This window comes from Mangifera indica, chromosome 19, assembly GCF_011075055.1.
Source record: "Mangifera indica cultivar Alphonso chromosome 19, CATAS_Mindica_2.1, whole genome shotgun sequence".
Lineage (NCBI taxonomy): Eukaryota > Viridiplantae > Streptophyta > Magnoliopsida > Sapindales > Anacardiaceae > Mangifera > Mangifera indica.
The window spans coordinates 11720682-11746381 of NC_058155.1; the positions used below are offsets into that span (position 1 = coordinate 11720682).

The 25700-nt window shown below is 35.6% G+C and overlaps 4 protein-coding genes across 7 annotated transcripts; all 4 read right to left on the reverse strand.

Annotated features, from left to right (window-relative positions):
- Positions 1–79: 79 nt before the first annotated feature.
- Positions 80–10143, reverse strand: LOC123203530 (deSI-like protein At4g17486). Of its 3 annotated transcripts, none has more exons than XM_044619915.1 (4): positions 9767–10143; positions 5817–6074; positions 1105–1392; positions 80–681 (listed from the first exon to the last, which is right to left on the reverse strand). In XM_044619915.1, exons 2-4 carry the CDS (start codon positions 6025–6027, stop codon positions 413–415), a joined length of 768 nt encoding a protein of 255 aa, XP_044475850.1. In that variant the 5' UTR covers positions 6028–6074; positions 9767–10143; the 3' UTR covers positions 80–412. The 3 variants fall into 3 exon arrangements, with proteins under 3 accessions (XP_044475850.1, XP_044475851.1, XP_044475852.1); XM_044619916.1 differs by lacking the exon at positions 9767–10143 and adding an exon at positions 8373–9066; XM_044619917.1 differs by lacking the exon at positions 9767–10143 and adding an exon at positions 7715–7900.
- Positions 10144–10927: 784 nt separating this feature from the next.
- On the reverse strand, positions 10928–14596 carry LOC123202778 (J domain-containing protein required for chloroplast accumulation response 1). The gene is made up of 9 exons (XM_044618898.1): positions 13950–14596; positions 13123–13847; positions 12610–13022; positions 12407–12476; positions 12239–12303; positions 11970–12035; positions 11809–11886; positions 11284–11460; positions 10928–11108 (listed from the first exon to the last, which is right to left on the reverse strand). Exons 1-9 carry the CDS (start codon positions 14408–14410, stop codon positions 11070–11072), a joined length of 2094 nt encoding a protein of 697 aa, XP_044474833.1. The 5' UTR covers positions 14411–14596; the 3' UTR covers positions 10928–11069.
- A 1215-nt stretch (positions 14597–15811) lies between these two features.
- On the reverse strand, positions 15812–18253 carry LOC123202750 (arabinosyltransferase RRA3-like). The gene is made up of 2 exons (XM_044618854.1): positions 17681–18253; positions 15812–17218 (listed from the first exon to the last, which is right to left on the reverse strand). The coding sequence occupies exons 1-2, from the start codon at positions 17846–17848 to the stop codon at positions 16106–16108; spliced, it is 1281 nt and encodes a 426-aa protein (XP_044474789.1). The 5' UTR covers positions 17849–18253; the 3' UTR covers positions 15812–16105.
- Positions 18254–20620: 2367 nt separating this feature from the next.
- Positions 20621–23725, reverse strand: LOC123203608 (zinc finger protein GAI-ASSOCIATED FACTOR 1-like). 2 transcript variants are annotated; one of them, XM_044620048.1, is made up of 4 exons: positions 23231–23725; positions 22740–23136; positions 22452–22627; positions 20621–21820 (listed from the first exon to the last, which is right to left on the reverse strand). In XM_044620048.1, exons 1-4 carry the CDS (start codon positions 23352–23354, stop codon positions 21075–21077), a joined length of 1443 nt encoding a protein of 480 aa, XP_044475983.1. In that variant the 5' UTR covers positions 23355–23725; the 3' UTR covers positions 20621–21074. The 2 variants fall into 2 exon arrangements, with proteins under 2 accessions (XP_044475983.1, XP_044475981.1); XM_044620046.1 differs by having other exon boundaries at positions 22431–22627; positions 23231–23723.
- Positions 23726–25700: the final 1975 nt, after the last annotated feature.

The following is a 25700-nucleotide window of genomic DNA, read 5'->3' on the forward strand; positions in this document are numbered from 1 at the left end:
TTGAGTTTGGTTTAAATTCAAAACAATCAATATGAGTTTGAGCTAGTTAACAATATCGTCATAAGTTAAATAGTAATGCTAGAATCCAAGGAAAATCGTCGAATTAACAGGCGTCAAACTTGACAGTATTTTATAATTAATGGACAGTCTCTCACGGCGCAAATGATGCAGGACAAGAAAAATTTATGAGAAGTTGAGCACAATGTACATTTCAAAGATAGCAACGCCATTGATCCATAGAGATTCTTCTTTGATCAGTTGCCATCTTAATAGTTTCTAACAGCAGAGGCTGACAAAGGTGACCTTCGATTAGGAAAACTTGCCAAACCAAGAGAATGCAAGTGATGGCAGCATTACCATTTTTGGTCACCAATCGTCATGAATGCTGATGAAAGCTCTTCAAACAGACATCTCACCTTTCCCTCAATGAACCATTGTTTGACCTTCTTAATTCCCATGTCGGTAGGCAGCCCCTTAAGGGTGATTGTAGAAACAAGGAAGATGTCGACAACTGCTTCTGCCGCATTGAGATTGAAGAGATACAAGTAAATGCACTTCTCAGACTCCTGTTGCTATCAAATGGTTGGTAATCATTTGATAACCTTTCCCTCAATGAATCATGGTCATGCCGCACTGCAGAAATCTTGAGGGCTTCAGGAAGTATGCAATTGCAGATTGAACCTACCACAACAAAATAAATGAAATAAAGTTGTTTACATTTGACGGTAGGGAAATCTACTACAAATAAGCACCACCATTTACTGTATGTGTCTGGCATAGTTATTCATCTCATAGATTTTTTTGATCGGAGGATTTCAGCTGATAGATTTAGAGAATAAATCGTTAGAGCATTACACTATGATTTCCTGCTAACAGTTCATGAAAGTTGTTCAGCTCAAGAAAAATTTCCTGTGGAATTAGTTTCGCATTGTTTAAAAGCATGCCCACCAATAAGAGCACAGCAGTTACGAAATACAAGATTCCATAGTTTCAGTTGTGCAGAAGCGAAAAAGGGCTCAACCACAGCATGCTTAACAAAAAGACTGGTTCTTGTATTTAATCAGCTACTAACTCAATGTGGAAAATGATGGAAGGAGAGAATACCTATGTTTGCTAGTCGATTTACCCATTTCGGAACTGGTTTCCCAGTTAGCTTAGAACAAATGTCCTTGCAGAAATGATTGCAATTCTTGACAATCAAGTGATATGTATTGCCATTGTAGTTTGCAGACTCTCTCTCCATGAACTCCCTAACCTGAATAGGGTCCAAGCATGTGGTCCCGATGTACATTGACTTCCTGAACTTGAAGCCGGGGCATTGCCGTGGTTCAACCTCAAAAACACCACTTGTTGGATAGTCATGAGCTCCAAAGGCATATTCAACACCGTGGACTGCAGATGATCAAATAATAACATAGATGCAGAAGATATAATGAGCAGTTTTAATATTCTACTTCCTGTATAATTGATTCACTATTACACTAACGTGGACAAGGAGTGTCACAAATAAATCTAACTTCCATGTACTACCTGTTTATGGGAATCAAGTTCCATAGATATTTATATACATCTTTACTTTCGTGATAGAATCTGTAGTGGCACTCTATAATTTAAGCTTTGTTCTCACAAATTATGCAGTAAAAGTAAATGAAAAAGAACGAGGGATCTCCAACTCTCTCTTTCTCTTCATAAATAACTTTATGTACATCCCTTATAAGATAGTATCTCCTATCAGTTTGCCTTACAAGCCAATATTTTGAACATGGTATTAGAGTTCGTTGATCCAAATCCCGCTTGAGAATGGGCTAGCCAAGAAGAGCCAGAGTCTTTTTTAGATTAAATAAAGAAGAGTCAGACCCAAGTTTATATGGGCCACCGCATGTATGACAAGTGCATTTGGGCAACAACCAAGTTTAGATAGGTTACCTTATGTATGACAACAACTGTTATCTAGTAGTCCAATTTCACTTGAGAGAGAGTGAGGGTATCAAGTTAGATTGACCTAAGTCATTTTAGCAATTTAAACCAAAACCGGTTTAAAAACCTATAATTAATAAAGATGTTGATCCATACTACAAGTTTAAAGGGTTTAAAATTTCTAACATGGTATTAGAATCCAACATTTAAACAATTTCATCCAAAATCCATGAGGGAGGTACTAGTCCATTTGAAACTCCAATCTAGTAAAACCCATCCTTAGAGACCCAGATGACGGAAAGGTTTCCTTCAACTTTACATCTTGGTTGGCTTGGTTGAGAGGAAGGTTGTTAGGTTTGATTGTGAAAATCCCACATTGTTGGGAAACAAATTAAGTATGGGTAAGTATGAGGGAAATATCATCTCTTAAGCAAGCTTTTGGGATGAGAAAGGTCCAATAGCACTTATGAAGGTCCGATAATTGGTGTTTCATGGTAATAATCCTATTAGCATAATTTTTTGGCCATAGAGCCGACTACATTACTAGTTCGACAAACTCACATCATTACCTACATGTGAAAAGATGAGTTTCTCATTGGATCAGTAAAACTCACATTGGTTTCCTACTACCATAAAAAAACAAAAGTCAATTTCTCATTAAAAAATTAAAAAAATTTATCACCCTGGAAATTTTAGTACTTCAAAATTTTTGATTGCTTTAAGGGTTGTTATTTTGAGACTTAAGCCACAAGATTCTTGGCCAGATCAAGTCATTGTGTCCAATATGAGAATGAAAAATATCCATTCACTAGATTGAGAGAGACTGTTGGAAAGTTCAAACGAATCCTATAAGTTAGATTTAAGATCTCTAGATCCCTATTTATTTAGAAATTTAAATTTTTTAATTATTTCTTATTTTAGGCAATATTATAATTGTGTTTTCTATTTGTTTTCTATTTACTTTTATTGTAAAGAAATCTTAATGATTCTAGGATTATCTAATAGGAATAAAATATATAAAACTATTAGGATATGCAATCACAATGTTGTCTCAAATAAGAAACAATTAAAAATTCTAAATTTCTTAAATAGGAATCCTAAATCCTTAATAAAAAGGGATATTGATCTTAAATCCCTAGCAAATAGAGATTTTCTAGACTTTCCAACACTCCCCCTCAAGTTAACGAAGAAATATTCTCCATTTTCAAATTAGATATAATGATTTGATCTAGCCAATATTTATATCTTGCGGTTCAAGTATCATAAAAATAACCCTTAAAATAGTTGAAAATTCTAAAACACTCAACTTTCCATTGTTTAATAGCAATGATTGGTGCAATTTTTTTTTTTTTTAAGAAAACCAACTTTTCGATTTATTTATGATTGTAAGAAAACCAACACATCAGTTTTGATTCTTTTTCTCCAAAATGACAAATTTGGTCAGTGATAATCAATCTGATAAGAAAAACCTATCTTTCTACATATAGATGATGATGAGAGTTTGTTGAATTGGTGATGTTGTCAGCTCTATGATCAAATAATTATGCTAGTAATGAAGCTCAACTCTAATACCATGAAACAAGATTTGAGATAAACAACTCGTTCAAATTCTATTTATTAACATAGCCATCAATATATATATGTAGAGAAAACTTTAATAGTAATTGGGATTTCTCAGTAAGAAAAGAGAATATTGTAAAAGGAAAACAACTATTCCACCCGAACTATATCAAAATAATAAGTTTTCATCCTTAAAGTTGAGAAACGATAAATTCTCATCTTTTGTCTAATTTTTTCCTTTAACTTTAACTATTAAAATGTATTTAAGTAATTTTATTTATTTAATTTTATATATTAATTATAATTTTTTAAAAATAAAATATATATGATAAACAAAATATTCAGTGATGGCAACATTCTAAGTAGCGTCACAAACAACACATTTCTAGCACCGTCATAATCATCATCACAAAAATTCATTATAATTTTTTTGGAGAAAAATTATTTTCAATGACTCTCGTAAGAGATGGTGGTTGTTCTTTTGCCACCATGATGGTGTTGGTACTCGTCAGTCCTAGTGATAGCAATGTCTAGTGAAGAAAGAAGAATATGGTGAGAAAAAAAAAAAAAAGCAAAAAGAAAGAATAGCGATGGCGCTAGTAGTCGATGGCCATGGTGGTAGTGGGGTGGTGTTGAGTGAAGGAAGAAGAAGATAGTGAGAAGAAAATGAAACAGGAAAGAATGGCAATCATGCTAGAAATTAGAGGTGATGGTAGTTGTTGACCATAGTTATGGGGGTGGTGGTGCTCAATGAATGACGAAGATAATAAGAGAAAAAAATTATAATTAATTTTTGTGATGGGGATGGTCTTGGAAATGTGTTGTTTGTGAAGGTACCAATCATAGAATTTTTATTATTTTTATTTATCATGCATATATATTTTTTTTAAATTATAATTAATATTTAAAATTAAATAAATTAAATTACTTAAATACCTTTTAACGATTTAAATTGATGAAAAGTATTAGACAAAATATGAGAGTTTATTATTTATCAACTCTAATAATAAAAACTTGTCATTTTGACATAGTTCAAATAAGACATAATCGTTTTCTCTAATTTTTTCTCTGACTATCATTATCAACTAATTTTCATCACTACCGCCATCTCAAAAATCAATTATAACTCTTTTTTACACTTGACACTAAAACTATTACCTCTAAATTCTTCTTGTTTTTTTTCTTCCACTGTCTTTTTCTTCCATCACTCAACACCACAACCACAACCAATATGCCCAACGACTACCAAAACCATCACCATTTTTTCTTCTTGCTTTTTTCTATCATTGTCTTCTTCTTCTTTCACTTGACACCATCATCACCACTACCATGACCAATGTCTACTAGTACCATCACCTCTAATTTCCAACACCTTCAACATTCTTTCTTCTCGTTTTTTTTCTCTCATCGTCTTCTTCCGTCACTCAACACCACCGCCACCACCAACATTATGGCTGATGACTACCAGAACCATCACCTCTAATTTTCAACATCATCATGATGGTGAAGGAGCAAGCGCCGTAAAAAATGAGAGATCAAAAATTTTTTTGGGATTATGTTTAGATAGGTAAGTCAACTGAATTTAAATGGAATGAGTGAGTGTGATGATTTTGTTTTTTAGGAATTTTTTTTGGTTGTTTTGTATTAGCAAAGTCTAAATATTATTGAAATTGGAATTTATGACGATAGAGGAGTGAGTGTATTAAAGAAAAGGGATAGATTGGTAATTAAAGTAAATGACATTTTTGTTTTTTTTACTAAGGGTATTTTCATCATTTTCTAACTCTTTCCCTAGTATGTAATTGAATCGACTAACAAAATATGACGGAAGAGGGGAATTTGTTGTTTTACAAATTTATGAGTGACAGCTTATTGTTTAGCATTATTCGGGTGGGAAACAATCGTTCTCCCTATTTAAAATATAAAACCAAATGGTCATTAGAATTTCTTAAGAATAAATATAAATATAATACTACTAAGAAACACAATCATAATGTTGTCTTAAATAAAAAACAATTAAGAATTAAATTCTTAATAAATAGAGATCCTAAATCCTTAATAAAGAGGGATAGAGACTTTAAATTCCCAACATATAAGGATTCTTATAGACTTTTCAACACCTCATCCATCCCAAAAACAGTTGCCTTGTCATTGAAATCCATATAAAACTATCTTTAGTGCATTAGATTCGAAATAGACGGGTAGGATTGAATGAAAACTAGATTAGGACAGTACACATCAAAATTTTCACTGTTCTGAAATAGTTCCACTTCAACTTGAGACCCTATATATAGGCACAAAATTGAAAAAAACATTGCATCCAAGGATAGTAATCTCACCTTCTACACCAGAGTGATAGATACCAAGACCTGCCCAGTAGACATAGCCATTCATTGGTGTCAAGTCATACACATTTAGATAAACAGGTGCTTGACCTGGACCATAGCTAGTCGGCTTCACCTTCGAAAACAAAGAAAAACCTGTGGCTGATTCGCCTTTCAGATGAAAAGGCACTACCGATTTCCATCCTTTCTTTATTTTGAATTCCATGCTTGCTTAAATCACAATCTAGAAATCAGTCAATGCCTGTCTCTAACCTGTGCATACGTTCAAATATAAAAATATTAGCCACTTTACATATAGATATTCAATCATTCACAACAGTACAACCTTTTCTATACATCTCAAAAGTTACTATGAATTCAACTGTCCTATCATTTTTATAGGAAAATAAATCCTTTAGTCTTTGTGTACTTAACAGTACAAACTGTGGTTCAACCACATTACTACTATATTAGTAGAAAGCAACATCAAGAATCATCAAAGTAGTTAAGTTGGGGTAATATCGAAATACTCTTACGACAGCCAGCTCATCTACATGGTTATATAATTAACACATCAATACACCAAAGCCATCAACACAGACAGGAAGCACAGGATAGGACAGCACAAACATGCTGAATTCCGAAAATAACGAATGATTGTGAAGATACAAATCCCCAGTTTCCAATGAAGAAGTTCTCCGAGTGGAAATTCAACTAATTTCTCAAAGAACAATAAGAATGACAGGGAAGGGAAGATGGAGTGGCAGACTCCACAAAACTCAACAGGAAGAAAGGCATTCTATTTTACTCTCACATTATCCCCCACAAAGTTGACCTTAAAGTCATATATCTAATCAAATAAAAAGCCAGATCTCCTGCCAGCCAAGACTTCCTAGAGTCCTGAAAAGGAATCAACATACTAAGATGATTAACATATTCTTAGATAATATGAACATGCAACACATGCTTAACATTCTACAATTTTTTTATCTTTTATAAATTACTTAGAGGTCTACATTTTTTTAGTCTCTACTATTGCTAAAATTCAAGCATGAATAGAAGTAAATATCCCCAACTTCTAAATTTGGCCAAGATGAGAAAATAGTAGACGATATAGCTGGATATGATAAGGCAATAAAGCTTTCCAAGTGCTGCTAAAAATAATAGACAGATCTTGACACCTCTATAGAGTAAACTAAAAGCTCCACCTTGATATCTAATCCTTAGAAAATTAGCTAAATGAAACCTCTCAGAGCATCAGTTTTCTTATCCCTGATAAAATAATAAACAAACTCCAACAAGATTATCAATTATCAAACATTAAATCTTGTATGACCCTAGTGATTTCTTAACTGCTCTTGTATCATGAGGTATCTCCACCACAGCAGGATATATTCATTAGTAATCCCATGTGAAAAATTGTTCATCATTTAAATAAAAGGGGATTCATCTACAAAGGAATCATTAAAAAAAAAAAAGTAATCATAATTATCCCCGGACTTGTCAACATGTTAGAGAGCCTATTTGCATCCGAATTTGACTGTAGTTCTAAACAATTTGAAAAAAGAGTGTAATTAAAGACAAACGCAGCTGGCAGAGAATAAAGAAAGAAGAGTCAGAGTCAACCGCAAATCTCAACAAATTTTTATTTCCAACAACTTAGGGCCAGCCAGCAAAACTTAAAATCCATAATTTATTGAAGAATATTTCACTAAAAACAAACAATTTATAAGAAACTAAATAAAAGCTTAAAGATGAACAAAATATGAATTCTCGTGATCATGAACTGAAGCATAAGCATAAAACAGCTGCAGACAATCATGACCTAATCTTGAAACCACTTGAAGTTTTACAGAATAAAACAATATAACCCTTGTAATGAGATAATGTAAACTAATTATAGTGATCTTCACCTCAAACTAGGAAATTGGCAGCAACCGAGAGTAGCCAATTTCATCATTAGATAAGAGTTGAGATAAAATTGCAGCATTCCCTCAAAATATGAAGAGAAAATGTCAAATGGGTGCTCAACAAAAAAGAATCAACTTAAGAATAGAAGAAATCTTACTTCAGATCCAATTGAAACGATTCATAACAAAAAAAAAAAAAAAAAGCAAAATGTTAACATGGAGGGGATTTTCTCCATTATCAAAGTTTATTGTCATTATATTTCTTATGCCATTACAATACAGAAAGTCCACAAAAAAGTAAAACAAATTAACAAAAGCATTACAAGGAAACCTTCTCCACAGTATAGAAGGAAAGCGAACTTTATAACCAACCAGAGTTGCTTGGGAAACAGCAGATGACACCGAGCAAAAAACCAGTTCACAATTGTAACAAATAAACCAAGAAAGTCAACCCATTTTATCAATAAACTTCAAATTTTCATTCTTTCCCAGAATTTTCCAGGCGACTTAAAAGAACCGAGAACAAAAAGAATTAAGCGAAAATTGAAGAACATGAAGATGAGGAACCGGAAACAAAATTGACATATTTGCCAGTGCCAATTAAAAACACCAAAAACTATAGAAAATTAAATGTAGAAAAGAGTAAAGGAAAATAACTCACAGATTTTGAGAGTAGACACAGCGTCAGTTCCTTGAAGAGACACTTTCATTTTCCGAGAAGGTAAAATTTAGCAGTTAATAAGAGAATAACCAAAGAGTCAACAAAGACTCTCTTCTCTTCAACCACCAAAATCACATTCATAAATTCATAGTCACGGTTATAGGCAAGCCGAAGCTAAGCAACCTCAGTTTTAACTTGATTCAGTTATTTCTTTCTTTGACAAACAAAAGTAAAAACTGTGAATTTGTGAGCCATTGTCTTGGTGAGCACGTGCCAAGTTGTTATAATATAGTTTCTTTCTCTTGTCTTCTCTCTCTCTTATTCTTACCAGTCAACAATAATAACAATCAATCATAAAGATGAATTTTTTTTTCATAAGATCCTTCATTCAATCCGTGAGTATTAACACAGTAAAAATGTAAACAAATTAGCCTGTCTGTGATAATGTCAGTAAGGCTGATGGGTCCTTTCCTCACTTACCTAAATTCAACTTTCATGCACATCTCACCCCTTTCCTTCTTTCTTTCTCTTTCCCTTTCGGATTTACATCACAACGTCAATTACTACTCATAATTTACAGACATTTAATACCTAGTTCATTATTTATTAATCTTAAATATGAATAATTAATTCTCTGAAATCACTGGAGAACGACGAGGGTGCTCGCATGTCATTTTCTTGAGATTTTATAATTGACAAGCATTTTAATTAAAGGTACCAATCAACTTTAAGGCAATTGGACAGTGAGCAGATCACAAAACCCATTTTTATGGTCCCTTGCAACCTGCAAATCTCAAAAATTGTTTAAACGAGTCTTCTGACCCTTGTAAAAACAACTATTTCAATCAAATTGAAGTAATCCTAGAAAAGAAAGAGTCTAATATTATTGGAAACATTTGTTTTCTTTCTCTTCCCCAAAGTGAACATAAAATAAGTAAATTCTGTGATTTTATATATATATATATATATATGTATAAAATAAAAGATAAGAAGTTGGCCAGCTCTTCCTCATGAAGAGACAGCTTCTTCTGTCATGTAAACTGCCTCCCTCAACTATCTTGTGTTATCACTTATTATCTCATTAATTTGGTCAAAAAGTATCAGAAAGAAACTCCAAAAGAAAAAAAACAAGAAAGAGGTTGGATCTTATTTATTTGTAAAATTGAGGTCCCTCTGAAATGTTCACATCCTTGCATTTAAATGATTGGCAAAGATGAAAGAACGTTAAACCTTGAAATCAAATATTAATAATACTAGAAAATTTTGCTGTGGGTTCTTTTATTCCCTTTAGCAAAACATGGGCGACTTGGGAATGTTAATACTCAGAAGCTATTACTGGCGTACCTTAGAAAACGACAAGAAAGCGTCTAATATTATACGCAAAAAACTGTTACCCGTTATGGTGGTTCAGTTGTTCTTCTGACTTCTACCCATGCGCTCTTTCATCCTCTCACAGCCTTCAATCACATGGAGCCAAAGCAACTTTCCCTTTTCCTCATCAGATTGATTGATTTGTCTTTGGTCTGTCTTGATTTTTTTTTGTTCAAATTTTGCAGCCAAAAATTTCCCATTCCTCTGTGCAGACCATAATTATATCCATAATTTTCTTGTATATGGTTTAGATACAAATGGCTTGTCTTTCAGACTGTGCGCGAAAAGAAACATTCAGAGACAGTTGCCATGAAAAAGACGTCAAGGACAGTTTCATTTCAAAATTAGAGATAGAGAGGGAAATATTTTCAGGTTTGGAATTTGGAATTTCTTCAAACCATTCATCATCATGCAGGGTTGTAAACGCATAAACGTTTTTCATGGAAACAACGACAAATCAACAATTATTCGAATTTCATTCACCTTTATATTCTTTTGAGGTAACATTTTTAAATAACCAGAGTCTATGGCTGAAGACCTTTCACGTTCAATTGCCTTTTACCTACCAGGCTTATAGGACCCGTTTTGAATACCTTTTGTGCTAAACAGTCAATGTGTATTTAATTGGGTTGGGGCTGGACCTTAACGCTGGGCAAGAACAGCCCATGAGTCTATTTTCACTTCTCTGTTCACAAGAGTATGGGTGGATCTAAGATAAACCAAATACTAAGTTTGGATCAAATTCATAATATCTTTTTGAGTTTGAATCATTCAAACTGATGTATAATATCAAAGGACTACCAACGAGTTTAGCTGGGGCAAGAACAACCCATGAGTTCACTTTCACTTCTCTCTCCACATAGGAGTGGATTCGTTTTTAGTCAAATTGAAGACTCGAGTTTCGATCAAATTTAAAATACCTAGTTTGAGTTTAAATTTGTTTAAATTGATATATAATATCATTAGAGGATTACCGATGAGGTGAACAATATTATTATAAGGATAAACAGTATTACTGATTGGATAAACAATATCATTTGATAGATAATAAGTCGATCTTAATTTGAACTATCAAACTAGAGTTCTAATTTGAAATCAACTCATTCGAACCCACCCTTATCAGAGAGCATATTTTCATACTACAGATGAATTGATGGAAATTTCAATGTGCTCCAAAGAAGATATATGACAAATGCAAGGAAATTTCAATGTGAGAACGATGTTTGAATTACATTCTTGTATTACTTTGTACATTTCCATAATACTATCACCTGATGATCTTATCAAGAATCATTACGGACATAACTGTAATTCATCAATTTCTGATCACATTGAACCAAGTGAGTTGAAATGAGTCCATGCATCCTGTAAGCCAGAACGGAAACTGTGTTAATACAGCACGTGGAAATGCTTCGCCAATCATCTTTTTGTCGGTAGCAGCTAAAGATCTTCAACAAAATTTATTACTGAGTAATAATCCCCTTAACACAAAATAAGCACCTGTCATTAGATTAAGCAGTTATGACAGAACTTCTTATACCTGCAAAATAACGAAGACTTTTTCTGCAGTGTATTTTTGATGAGAAGCTGCACCCTTTTGCTGAAGCTTATCTGGGTGTAGATACAGTAGAGCTTTCTGATAAGTCCTTTTCACTGCATTTCCATCGATTATGTTAACAAGAGGAACTGGCTTCCACCCACATTCAGGCCAAAGAACCTGCATGCAGCATGTTTAACCAATATTAGTCTTTGAGAAATGAAGAAAGTGCACTCAGAAGAGCAGGTGTTTTGAGAGTAAACGTCATCAATGTGCAGCAGGCCATAACATTATTCTGCTTACAATCAGTGAAGAAAAGTAAAGAATAGAAAAGGAGAGGAGTAACGAAAGACCATGTTGCAGATATAAACAGGTAGTTACATTTGCCGTGATCAAACCCATTTCCTTCCCCATAAGTTAATTTTTTCAAGGAAATTTTAGTTCAACTTATCAATAACATGAGATCATTATGGAAAAAGGAATTTCAGAAAAAGATTGGCACTGTGTCCATCTATTTCCCGTACTCACATATTGTAAAGTTGACAGCAGTGAGCGTATATTTCCTTCCTTTCCATTTGACCACTGTCGTATTTTAGCATCAATGGCCTGCAACACCTGAAGTTTCAAAATCACCGCTTTCTATAAAGATTAAAAGCAACACGTTTGTATGTGCTTGTATTCTACAGAACCTGGATATCTGCAGGACCATTGCTAGCTTGTGGCATTTTACTCTCATCTACCACTAGCTCCTTTACCTGTCGATTTATAACCCAGCGCGCAAGCTTGTTAGAAATACATCCGAACTAGACTTTAAGAATACAGGGAAAAGAATGCTCTTGTTTCGAATATATGCATGCTTCAAGAGAAAAAGTTTAGTTTCTTTATACTGATACATGTTCATACAGTCAATCAGGGCACGAGGATTGAGGAATCTATTTCTGTAGGGACGAAATCATACCTGAAAGTCTTCTCGAAAAGATTCATCTAGATCTCCATCGACCTTCGGATCATTAGGCATTGATGCTGTAAAAAAATGTACATGAATGAATTAATATCAGACCTCCAAACAATTAATTATTAAATGCCATGAAGGAAAATAGAACAGAAAATAAATGCCATGTATTACCAGAAATATGGTTGGTGTTCTTTAAGGAAGAAGAATGCTGTTTTTCTGACTGTTGGAAATATTCATCAACCTGAATGAATGTCAAAAAAACATTTAAATTTTAAGACCCAGCATAACCGTTGAGGAAATAAGTTTAATGCTTGTATCTGGTAAGTGTTAAATTAAATGCCCCATTAATGTGTACCAGAGTTGTTGAAGTTTACCATAACAGGAGCACCAGGCATTGATTTCTTCGTGTGCCCATTGGGCCTGTGAATTTTCTCATCTGTACCAGTCTTCTTTAAACTCACTTCCTTGTCTGCTTTGGCTGTGCCTTCTTTCCATCTAGAGCTCTGACTGGGACACTTGACAGTAGTTTCTGGTTTTGCCAATGATTCCTGGTTGAAGATTTTAACAAACTCTTTAACCTTTCCCTTAACTCTGATTTTGCCAGGATCCCCTGAGTTCATGGTTGAACCTTGCAAGCTAGCCTTGCCAACTTCTGCTTTGTCCAATGTAGACTTCTTTCCATCTCGTTTTTTCAGGATTTTAGTGGAATCAGAGACGACAGATGATTCTTTAGAAAGTTTCACCGTACTTTCTTTTCTACTATCCTTTTTCGACATCTCCTCGTTGCCTGCATAGAACAGAAGAAAACAAAGTGCTTTTAGCTTATAAGAAGATGAATGGAAATAAGTGAAAACTCATCACTACTAATGAAATGGAGCATTACTCACTTTGTTCAAAATCATTATCGAAAAACAGAGAAAATAGAGGTTTCAAATCAGATTGGCGACCTTCTTCAGCAATCACAGACTTTATTTCATTTCTTTTATCGGACAAACCCATCTCAGATTGAGAATGAAACTGGGTTTCTTCTGCAGTACTTTGTGAGATAGAATTGTCAGAGCCAACTCTTTGTGGGATAGAAGGTAAGCCATTATCTTGTTTGCTATGTTCCATTTCGAAAGACTTATTATCAAGCAAGGTTTCTTCAGGTAATTCTTTCGCCATTCTCTCACTAGCTATCCATCCATCAGGCCTGGAGGATCCATTAGCATCACTGTTTTCTTTTAATCTTGAACTATTCCCACCTCTAATAGGCATAGCTAAAGCTACTGGTAGTGGTACTCCCTTGCCAGCCCATTTGTATATTGAAAAGTGAAACTGACTCTTATTTGTCAGAGCTTTTGAATTATCTGATTCCTTCTTGGAATCACTTCCTGTGTCTGTTCCATCATAGTTGGTCAAATCTGATAACTCCCTGGATAAAAGGCTTTGACGATTGAAAGATCGAGCATCAGTTCTTTCCTCCTGATCAAGATTTAGGCTTGAAGATCTTGAAAGAGTAGATGGATATAAATTCATCACACTTGAAGCTCCATCCTTGCTTTTATACGGGCTACGATAAGTGGAAGCAAATGTTGCAAGCTCCGTCCCTATCGTCAATTTTGCAGGGAGGCTGCAAAGAAAAATGCAGTTGGAGTTTGCCAAGAAAATCAGAACAGGATGAAAGAACAGACAACCAAGAGAAGAAAGAAGAAACAGAAAATAAAGCCAAAACCTGAATTGTGCTGGAAGTGAACTCCCGAATGGTTCAGCTTTAGGTGGCAGAGGCCTGGCAGGGCTTAAAACTCGAGAACTAGGCGAAGAAGAATATGGGTCCCAATCACGCTTCCTCGGAGAAGAACTCAGACACTCGTTGCCTTTGAAAATATCATCAAAGAAATTTTCACGCTGATGCCTTCTCCGAATCAAAACTTCTTCCCCAAACACTGGCTTCTCGCTGAGACCATTCCAACCAGCTGCTTCATCATGTTCATGCCCAGAGTTTTGATCTGTAGCTTCATTGAAACTGTACCGCGTCTCGTGCATGGAAGACCGCCTAGGTGGCCCACCAAATACGTCGTTAAAATCAATATCTGAGTTTCTGTGAGGTAAACTGGGAGATGCAGCGTCATTGATGAATGAACTTCGAGGACTATAACCCAAGAGAACACTTTCTCTTTGAGAAAATCTCTCCATTGCCAAACTAGGCAGATCTACGATATCAGATTAATCCAACTCATGAAATAAAGTTGGCGGGAATTTATATAAGCTGAAGCAACGGTTACAGAATGTTGAACCAAATTAGAAAGCCAATGAAACAGAGTAATGTTTTGACAGAGAAAACACAGAAGATGAAGAAGAATAAGACACAGAAATTTGAAGCCACACAAGCCGTGATGATGAGGATGTGTTAGGCCATTTTGTCATGTACTGGAATTATTTCTCTTGGCGACAGTTAATTTGAAATTTATGTGGTGCTCCAACAAGGAGAGTTCGCAGTCTGCAAGCAGACAGCCTCTTATGTGGAGTATGATTTATTTCATGTTTTTGGGGATAACCCATGTCCCACATTTGTATCGTGTAAGAAGAAATCTACCAATTGTTTTTGACCATATCAGAGCAAGCATGCTGATTTTTCAGATATTGTCAGCTTACAATTGAAATGCATGGTCCCCTTAAAACAGAAGTTTTCTCCGGAAGTTCTACATGAAAATCCACACTCGTTAATGCGCAATCTTGTGCAATAGTAATACGGCGTCCCAAAGACAAAGTTGACATTCATGATCAAAATAATGAAAGGAGGCAAAATGGTTAGGAAGGGATTCGAACGGAACTTGAATAAAGGTTAGCTTGATCTTAGCTCAAATCTGGAATACTCAAGTTTGAGCTCAAACTAACTTGAAGGACGAACAAAAACATGAAAAACAAAGAATCATTAAAAAAAAAAAAATTATCGAAAAAAAAAAGAAATGTTGAAGAAGAGTTGTTTTGGCGTGGTGTTACCAAGTGCCCTTCAACTCTAGCCAAGTTAGAACTTCCGCTCAAATTCGATTTGATATGAATCCACATCTAATAACTATTGAATGGTGACTTGCTGATTTGATGGCATCCATAAAATTTGCAATAGATGTACAAAACACAAACACCATCCATAGTCCATGTTTAGATGTTAGAGTAATATTACATCACATACAAATTTTAATAACTTATTCATACAATTTGATTTGACAACATATATTAAGTGATTTTAAAACAAAAAAAAAAAAGTAAACAATCATATCATCTAATGACATGTTACCATTTCAATTTGTATAAATAAGTTAATAAATTTGTTTGTACATATAATTTTACGGGCTTTTGACATGGATGAATACAAAACACTTTACCAGAAACAATGAGGGTGTAGATGATGTCCACATAAAACCCAAATTTCAGTTGCATCTTCCATGATTGAGATAAATAATCCTATAGCAACTGATTTGCCCCACTGGATTCCTCCAGCCATCTCTTGCCTAGAGGTCCCAAATCTAATCTCCAGAATCTTATGAACCAAACAATCATTCTAGAAAAGAGTCGTTCAGGCAAAGAATGCATAGGTTAAAGCATGGGAACAAGTGCAGATAATCATTCTGGAAAAGAGTTGATCAGGCAAATAATGCCTAGGTCTACAGGAGGGAACAAGTGCATATAACAGGTTCTTCAAAATCCTCAATAAGAGAAAATTACCCAAGCTGAATACAAAAGAAAACTTCAAAGGAACAACCAGGGAACACAACTGAAGAAAATATGCTCACAGAAGTAAACTAAATTTGAACTACCACGATAATTCTTCAGTTAACAATAGAAATAAGGAGTCAATACAGGGAACAAAACTGGATCTTAGTTCTAATCCTACCATTCAGAACCATCTGGGAAAGCATCTAGTGCATCTTGCTTACCATTCACATAGTATTCTACAATAGCTTGCATTCTTGGCAATTTATCAGGATGGTAATTTACATGAATGATTACTGGCTTCAACTTTTTCAATTTATCATCTTTCCTCACTGTCTTGAAGAGGACCTTACTATTCATGAATAGATAGTAATCCATTGTTCTCTTTGAAGCATGAAGCCCAGTATAACCAGGATGTGAAGGGAAAAAGAGCTCCTCATTAAAAACTGCTTGGTCCCATGCCTTTTCCTTAGACAGTCGATCAGCTACACGATCCAAAAGCTCAATTGAAGGTATTGTAGGTCTTACATAAAAGAAACCAGAGTTGTAGACCCATATCCTCATTGTATGAGCATATCGTGCCCACCCCATCGATGGATCATCAAAGACATCATTAAGGCCATATGCTGTCCTATTATTGTGACCATCAGTCATAGACTCCACATCTGAGTCCCGATAAAGATAATCAAATGGGTTCTGCAAGTACACTATATCAACATCAGAGAGAAGAACACTGTAACCAAGCTGCAAAAACTCCCTCAAGATACGGAACTTCAGTCCAGAGACAGCATGGTTACCCCCTGTCCTAGCAAGTGAATCAATGCCCTCATCTGGATCTTTCTTATACACAGGAACATCATTTGTTCTGCAGAATTCTGCAATTGAGTCATCTAACGCTACAACCAGGTAATTAATAATCCCTGTGTTCTTGATGTTGGTAAACCATACCTTTAACATACTTTTCACATTCGAATTTGCAAGAGCAACTATAACTTCTTTTCCAACAGCAACTTCCTCCAAGATCTTTGCCAATCTTGGATTCACAGATTCATCAGGAATAACAGTAGGATTAGTTCTCAAACCCTTAACTGTTCCAAAAGGCCCAACTTTGTGATGTTCACCCGACACTATTACCTGCTTTTGTGCATGATCTTTTCCCTGTTCAGCCAACCGTAGCTTTTCAGTAAGCTGCCTGACCTGCTTCTTCAACTCAGAATTCCTATAAGTAAGTGATGCTATATCCGACTTCAGCATGTTAACCCGCTCTGGTGACTCACAAGAAGATCCGATCTAACAAAAAAACAGTAGGAATAATAAGACTATGAAACTAGTATCTATCAAGCCACAACTGAAATTTATGGAATCCATAAATCTCTAACACTAAATAGTAGTTCGCAGCATATATGGTAATACGAAACCCTGTCAAATTAAAAGATTAACAGCATAATCACAGCCAGCTATCCAAGCCCACAAAACCACAAGTACAAAAAGGCAATTTGCCAAATTAAGATATAAAGCTAATTAATAATATCTTAACCACTAAATTAATCTTCTGAGACGATTTTTTTTTCACGTGAACGCTCTGAAATTTAGAAATTTAAAGAAACTATAATAAAGCCATTAAATCCAAAAAATTCATTTTTAAGGAACACGCCAAAAGATGATTGGCGTTTGCAATGAACACTAACTAAAAAATGTAAGCACTTAAAGAGAGTAATTTTAAGAACAAAGGTAAAGAGAAAAAACTGAAACCTGGGAATTGGACTTGATTACTTGACGATATTTGATAAGCGAATTGGAGCTGAAGAAACCGTGAGGAAACAAGAAAGCGGAGACGCATCCAACAATAAATCCGATCAAAATGGCTACAATTATTCGATTTTTGCGAACTGATTGAACTTTATCTCTACGACCTGCCATTTCTGTACAAATCTCTGTTTATGGTTCTATGAAAAGCTTTCCTGTTCTTGGCATGAATGAATTAAGGGTTTTGATATATCTTTGAATTGAGCTGAAGAGCCGCCTTCTTTCTGTTTGAACCAAGCCTAACCGAAACAAGAGAGAGGAGAGGAAATTTTCATGTTAAAGTTGTCGCTGAGCAATTAGACTGTATTATTTTAGCCTTACAAAAGCAACAAAAAAGGTTGAGTGGAATAATTCAGTGTTCTTCTCACAAATCCGTTTGGCTGACACCTGTCGCTACATGAAATCTAAATCTTTAGATGAGTAGACTTGAGTTGCAGTTTGATAGAAGAAGTGATTGAATGACTGGAGTGGGCCACTGGTTCACCTTAAGGACGGCAATTCGGTCCATCCGAACTGGATTGGTGACCAATTCTTCCCCAGATAAGGATAAGATTCTTTCTTTCCGCAAGAACAATAACACGCCACCCTTTTTCGGGTTTGTCTCTTCTCATATTTAGTAAATTTTTAAATACTAAATCACAAATATCTGTAAAAGGTTTAAATTACTATAAATAGATTTTAATGTTGAACTCAATTTTTCACAGGACGGTCCCTATTCATAAGGGCCTCCTTGATAATATCAGGGTTGGTTTTTGGAAACCTGGGCACTGTCCCGAAACAGTCACGGTGAAGAATATAGTTTCTGACCGAGATTCTGCGAACACACGACGCATCTCGACTGTGTAGCGAACTACCAAGCGGTAGGCAGGGCCAGTTATTCCTTGTTTTTGAAGTGGGTTTGGATCCGATAGGGCGCCCATATGACCGAGTGAGCGAATTTCAGGAGAATCAATAACGCAACAGTGAGAAGAGGAAGAGGATGCATAGTGAGATGCATAGAGAAAGAGGGAGAGCAATGATTCTATTTTTTCCCCTTGACCAAAGAAGTTTAAGTTGTTGTGCAATGGATGACATAATAACAACGCCAAAAGTCTGCAGTTTGCATGGAATTAAGATGATGGGTTGCAGAAAAGTATACTATGCAATTCTGCACAGCTAAATCTTGAAGGCAATCCAGAATAGTTGCATTTCTTCTACAATGAAGATTCCTAAGCATCCATTACCTGAATAACCGTAAGTCAGTTATGGCGACTATTCCACAAAGCAAGTCATCGGAAAATAGTCCCCCACTGACTATAATTTTACTTTCATTAAATTTTAAGTTTACTACTTTCATATATTTAATGTTGAGATGTACGGATAATTAGAGTATAATTTTATGCATGAAATAATAAACACACACAATTTTTAAAGCGGTTTGTTCTAATATTCCAAAGTATACATTTATTGTTGTCATTTTGCCTAATAGACAAGAGGAAAAGATAATAATGTATTGTTACAATTGTGTCTTAACATATATATATAAAGTTCAATAATTGTATTATTTTATTGAAATAAGAGATTGTATTATTTCAGATGATAAATAATAGGGATAAATGTGATCTAATAATAATTATAAATAAAATATGTTAAGAAAATTATAAAATCGGTTAGAATTACGAAGAGTCATTTTTTTTTATGTTTTAGATATAAAGAATTCTACTCACTTTCTAGAGTGACTTAGATATAGATGATGTAATTAATCGTTACATATTGTTTATATAACTAGTCATTTTTGTCAGTATAATCCTCGTGAATTTTGTTATAAGAAGTTTAACCTTACAACATAAAATACATATGAGATTGAAATGTTGTATTTATATAAATGATTTATACTAGATGTGATCATCTCTATATTCGAACTTGTAGATATTATCTGGATTTGTATATACCATTTTACTTTAAATCACAAGATTTTATTTGTTTTATTCTTAGTTTAATCTCACAATTTTGTTCTTAAAAAGTATCTTCGTAAAAAAAGAGATATATTATGTTTACATAGGTCTAAAACCGTCCATTCTTGTTGGATATAAGATTTCATGCGATGACGGTGAAATATCAAACATTCCCATTGTTAATGGATCCATGCATGTGCAGGGAGCCACGAGTTCCATGCTGTGCCCCTCGAACCTAAACTCCATCACGTTCACCAAAAAACCAACATTGAAAAAAGCCCAAAAAGTGCGATATCTGTCTCCAAGTCAAGCAATCAAAGTGTAGAAAAGTCCTCCTGGTATCTGTGGCAAGGCAAAAGCACAGTGATCAATTATAAAATAAAATCCGTCTCTTTGTATTTTTACATTGCGGAGCTCCTCACCTATTGCTTCATTCTCTTGATGAGGAGAAACAACAGCTCGACAAGAGCAGGCTGCTGGGCAGGGAGCCAAGGACCATCAGACCAGTGGGCACGAACCCCACAGGCCATAAAACGAGTGGTCTGTGTGTTAAATACTTGTGCAGTTTGACCCAAGCCAAGGTTCAGATTTGACTATTGATCAACTTAATATCGACTCACCAAAATATCAGCAACATCGTCCCTATCCTAAAATCACTCTCCGGATTTTTTCAAAGTATACACATAAACTTGAACTCCTATATTTACGAGCTACAAATGCCTTTCAACAGAGGATAGGTTCGGCCCTGCACGGTTTCAGTTTGATATTTGATCTAAAACAAGCTCAAACTAAGATAACCCAAATTTAAGTTTGCATTGAACCAATTCAAAGTTGTCAAACTTTTCTAACAATTCCATCATCAACTTAAATTTAAACACAAATTGGCTTTATAGATTTGAGTTAAACACAAGTTAAACCCTATTTAGATTCAACTCTAATTCCAATCCATCTCTAATCACAACCATTGTTTCTTATCATAATTTGGCATATTTACTAGTATACAGCACTTCTGAAACAAGTGATTGTACCCTCAATTTCACATGAGATTCCCGGAAAACCACTACCATTCCCAGACCCATCAACCCGAAGTATTCAATTCGAGCAAATAATTTAAAAGCACCTGATCTAGCCACCAAACAAGCATCATATTCTGTGCTAGAATTTGCTAATTGGCGACTTCCGAAAGTTGCTGTACGCCCGTACACCTCTTTCTCCATTACATATATGTCACCGAACAAAACTAAAACTTCAAAAAGAAGAGAGTATCACCGCAATTACAAATGAGAAGCAAAAAACTAATCTTAACACTATGGCCCTTGATTCCTTCGCGTACTCCTGCCTGTTTGTATTGTATTGTACCACAGTTGAATTTAGAAAACAAAAACATCAGCTGGGAATGTGAAGCCCTAGGGCAATGCTGGCCTATGGGGCATTCTCTCAGTTGCGCCCTCCCATGGTTCGCCTGGTGAACTCCCTCTTCCTCCTCCATAAGAAGCGGTAGCTGCTCCAACATTGAACCCACCACCTCCGAACGAATTGAGAAGAGCAGAAAGTCCACTAGTGGAAGCTCCACCAGCGCCTATGCCCAGTCCCAGAAGATCAAGTGTGGCAGGCTTGCTCCCAAACAGAGAAGAAGGATCCATCACAACATCGGTCAAACCCGAACTCAGCCCTAGCCCAAGCCCAGTTACCGCAGAGTTGTTCTCTTGCCTACCATGGCCATCTTTACCTGTGGAAGACGGTGACATTGATAAACCAAAACCACGAAGCAAGGATTGGTTTGAAGATGTTGCACCCATTTGAGCTGCTTTTTGAAGCAATGCAGTCGCTGACATTGCTGGTTGTGAAGATTGAGCATAGCGGAGGTGGGTATGCTCAGGTTTGGAGAAGAGGGAACAGCTGTTGTTGGAGAGATAAAGAGATGGAGAGAGTGAGAGAGATGTTGGTTCCACGCCGGAGGCTGATGGGCAATCAGAGTGGGGCAAGGAAGATATTTGATTGGAGAATGACGAAGATGGTGCTTGGGACGTTTGTGAGACTAGTGACGATGAAAATACACTCGCAAAAACACTAGTGGAATGACTGGAGCTAGAGCTAGGAGTTGTAGCCACAGGTCTTGGCGGAGAAAGGCTGATCGGATTTTCAGGCATTTCTGTACGCATATGAACAACAAGATTAGCTAGAAACTAGAAGTTAAACAATAGCAAAGGATGAAATCTGAAAAAAAGATGGAGTATGCTGCAATCAAACATCGCAAGCAAGCTTAGCGAAAAAAAAAAAACACACGCAAGCAAGCACGCCAGAAAAGAAGTAAACAGAAAACTTTCTTGTAGATAACTTTTCCAAATCATGGCTAAATTGGTTAAAGGAGTAACAGCGTGAACTGGAAAGGTCCTCCAGAAGTAAAAGCAACAGCAATTATGGCATCCTTTCTCTAAAAATTTCATTTTTTTTTCATTTCGATCTTTGAGCTCTGCTATGAATTGTGTCGCCATTTTCACTATGTTTCAAGGATATTAAGGGCCTCACTTTTATCTAACACAACCACTTTCTCAAAGTTCTGATGATTACCCACGAGAGGACAGCCAACATGAGACAAAACAACGTTAAAAAATAGTAGATTACAGTAACAGTGATTATCATCTTTCTTAAAAAGTCCCCATTTTTCAAGATTTCCTCACTCTCTACAAGCACCCCCTCCCCTCGTATAAAAACTAAATGAGCAGTCGCCAATATAATTAGAACTAACACTAAATTATTACCTGAACTCTGAATTGACAGACCTGGAGAAACCACGCTGGTTGACGGAGTGTGAGGAGGAGGAGGTGGAGAAGCAACAAGGGTCTTCGCATTATGATTCTCTTCCTCTTCTTCACTTGCAACCACAGTGGGTTTAATCTTCGCACATTCCTCGGCCAAAGCATCACAGAATGCTCTGTGCGTTATGAAACTATCCCTCCTTCACCAACAAAAACAACAGTCAAAATCACAACGAAAATATAGATATCGATAAAATAAAAAAAAGGGAAAAGGAAAAAGAGTGTTGATCACGAGATGTATATGAAGCAAACCTAGAAAAGACTGTGCCGCAATCGCATTTATACTCTCTGGTTCCACAAGTCTTCATATGAGCTTTCCAATCAGACTGTACAGCATATTTCTTCGAACACTTTTCACATTTGTATTTCTTCTCTCCATGTTTTCGACTGTAATGCTTCTTGATACCTGTGAGATCACCGAGAGCTCTAGCTGGGTCGTGGTGCACGCACGTGGGTTCGGGGCACACATAGACTTTCTTGCGGTTTTCTTTTATTGTTCGCTGCTTGAGCTTCCATGGCAAATTGTGACCTCGTCGGTGGAGCTGCAGGTTCTGGTCGCGCTGAAACCCTTTGTTGCAGATCTCACACAGGAATCGGTTCGTGGCAAGTAAAGTTTTTGGCGATAAAGCAATCACAATCGAATCTGGATCTGAATAATACAAAAAGATTAACACTTTAGTATCATTTTTAAGCGTGAAATACTATTAACTTTTAATTAAATATTGGGTTTCAATAGTATTTACCTGGCATTCCTGGAAGGTTACGCTTTTTCTTGAGTTGTTGCTGTTGTTCTTGTGATTCTGGTAATGGAATCATTTGAATCTGATTAACAGAGGATGATATGCTATCTTCTGCAGGAGCTGTCATCGTATTTCTTTCAAGAACATAAAAACCTCAAACTTTCAAGTCTTCATATAATTTCTGTGCTCATACAAAACCTAGTTACTGTTATCCATCAGTTAAGCTCTCAAGCTACTCACCAAAATCTACTGAAACCTTCACAGCACTCAACAACAAAGACAAAATTTGTGAAAAAAATGGTATGGATTTTCAAAATCGTGGCTAGTTGGTCAATTCTCAGTTTCAGTGAGGCCAAATGAACCATCGAGTGAACTCAGTGACGAGTCAAGACCAGAGCACGGTGAACTCATTCGGCGGCGGTTTGACATATAGAGAGAGAAACAGTGAGTCACGGATTCTACAGACGATAGAAGGCAGACAGGAAGAGAGGGATTTGATTTCTTGTGTAAAAAGTATTAAAAAAAAAGTTAAGCGGCTCCACTTAACCCTGGTTTGTAGTTTTAACTATGGTTAGATTTACAGCTGACTCCCAAAACTCTCCTCCTGATGGCTGCGTAAGCTAATCAGACCGTACACGTGTCAATGGACTGAGTCTCTGACATTTGTCGGAAGAAGTCGAACTAGGCGGTTGCTGTCGTTTAGCCAAAATGCTTTCAATGTTTTTTGGTGTCTTACTGAGCACGGCGACGAAAAGACAACTATACCCTTAACACAGAGGGAATCGAACTGCCGAAAACCTGGCTAATTTGGTGATTTCAGCACGTGAGACAAGCTGTGTAACATTTTCCTCTTTATCTAGTTTACGATTATGTATTGTGTTTTTATTATAATATTTTATGTTGATTACGAGTCCTGCTTCTGCCAATTGCCGTGGATCTGATTAGAACAAGCAAACAAACATTTTACTATTTGTCTTAACAGCGGTGGCATGATTGTAATTTCCGTTGAAAACCTTGTCTAATCTTCTCACTGCTGTTACATCTGCTCTTCTTTATTTGGCACGTTCCTCGTCAAACTAACAATTATACCTTCATGTTCTTTTTTTTATTTTAATAACAATATTATTATTGTTGGTAAATTAAAATTCGGTAATATTGTGCAAGCCATGGCTCGCAGGCTCATGGGCACGGCGAGCCGCGCCCGATACGAGCCACGGCGGTGTCAATACTCTCATGGTGCAAGTAACAAGGTGGCAATCTCGTGAATAAAATGGTTATGATGGGTTATAGTTTAGCAGAGTGTTGAAAATCTCGATATAGGCTGTACGTTACAGTACCCTTCACATGACAAAAAGCCTCGGAGCACTCCAACAACTCATAAAGAGCTTTTACATTAGTACGATGCATTAACTTCTATGAAATCATGCTTACGCCGTAAATCAAATTTTTTCCGGAGGTTGAAGATATTTTTGTTTTTTTAATAATAATTTATGTATTCAAAATTTAATATGCATTATTTTATTATCACCTTCTTCTTTCACAAAAGCTAGCAGTCAAGGCTAAATCCAATTGGCTTGTACGATCTAAGTCAAATTAGATAGACCTAATTTAAGTTTGAATTCAATTAATTTCAATTTAATGTGTCAAAATATTCATCTTTCTTGAATTTTTTTTTTTTTTAGTTTTTCCTTTTTCATTTTCAAATATCAATCTTCCCTATTTACTAAGCTTTGACAGATTTTTTATGGTGCTCCAATTCAAATTGAATTAAACCTAGTCTAATTCTTATTTAGATCAGACTCTCGTCAATCCACCCCAACTAAGCAAACATGATAACCAATCAAGGGGCGTTTTCTTGATATGGACGGCCCAGATGAATTCTGCCCGTTGACATTACTATTAGCAAGAAGCCTCACAAACCATTAAAAAATTGCAAGTACGATTACGAAGTATGAAGGCAGGCCGATTTTCTTTTAATGGTTAGAACTTAGGCTTATGCATTGATGAAAACCTTAATTACTGAAAGTCATATTTTTAATGTTATTTATTAATTAATACATGGTTTAATATTAATGATTTGACTGTGACTCTTAAAGAGGAATGAGGACCCAGTTTCACTTGAGCTTATCTTTTAATTATAGTGGTAGAAAGGGCGGAGTGGAGGAGGATGGGCAATTAGGTGGGCATGACATCAGAACAGTATTTAAATATATAAAATATTTAAATAAATTACATCATGATATATCATTCATTTTTTAAAGGCTCATATGGAGATTCTAGATTTGGCCCTCGTCAAGTTACCAACTGTGGCTTTGTCATGTAGGAGGGGAAAGTGAGGTGGCAAGAAATAAAATAATGCTTGTCAACATACAAATTTTTTAATATTCTCTAAAATATATTTTCTATTCATTTCCTATCATAGGGTACTACTAATATTTTTCATAACCAATTCAAACACTGGTGAAGTGAGCAA

Excerpts from the sequence above, each read along its gene's own strand:
- LOC123202778 (XM_044618898.1), bottom strand. The coding sequence starts at position 14,410 with ATGGAGAGATTTTCTCAAAGAGAAAGTGTTCTCTTGGGTTATAGTCCT. Across the intron at positions 12,477-12,609 it reads TGCCTGGTGCTCCTGTTATG|GTTGATGAATATTTCCAACA; the intron begins GTAAACTTCAAC and ends ACATTCATTCAG. Across the intron at positions 11,461-11,808 it reads TGCTGTCAACTTTACAATAT|GTTCTTTGGCCTGAATGTGG; the intron begins GTGAGTACGGGA and ends TGCTGCATGCAG.
- LOC123202750 (XM_044618854.1), bottom strand. The coding sequence starts at position 17,848 with ATGGCAGGTCGTAGAGATAAAGTTCAATCAGTTCGCAAAAATCGAATA. Across the intron at positions 17,219-17,680 it reads TAATCAAGTCCAATTCCCAG|ATCGGATCTTCTTGTGAGTC; the intron begins GTTTCAGTTTTT and ends TTTTTTTGTTAG.
- LOC123203530 (XM_044619915.1), bottom strand. The coding sequence starts at position 6,027 with ATGGAATTCAAAATAAAGAAAGGATGGAAATCGGTAGTGCCTTTTCAT. Across the intron at positions 1,393-5,816 it reads CTATCACTCTGGTGTAGAAG|TCCACGGTGTTGAATATGCC; the intron begins GTGAGATTACTA and ends GATCATCTGCAG. Across the intron at positions 682-1,104 it reads AAATCGACTAGCAAACATAG|GTTCAATCTGCAATTGCATA; the intron begins GTATTCTCTCCT and ends TTGTTGTGGTAG.
- LOC123203608 (XM_044620046.1), bottom strand. The coding sequence starts at position 23,354 with ATGACAGCTCCTGCAGAAGATAGCATATCATCCTCTGTTAATCAGATT. Across the intron at positions 22,628-22,739 it reads TGCGGCACAGTCTTTTCTAG|GAGGGATAGTTTCATAACGC; the intron begins GTTTGCTTCATA and ends TTGTTGGTGAAG. Across the intron at positions 21,821-22,430 it reads TCTGTCAATTCAGAGTTCAG|AAATGCCTGAAAATCCGATC; the intron begins GTAATAATTTAG and ends ATATGCGTACAG.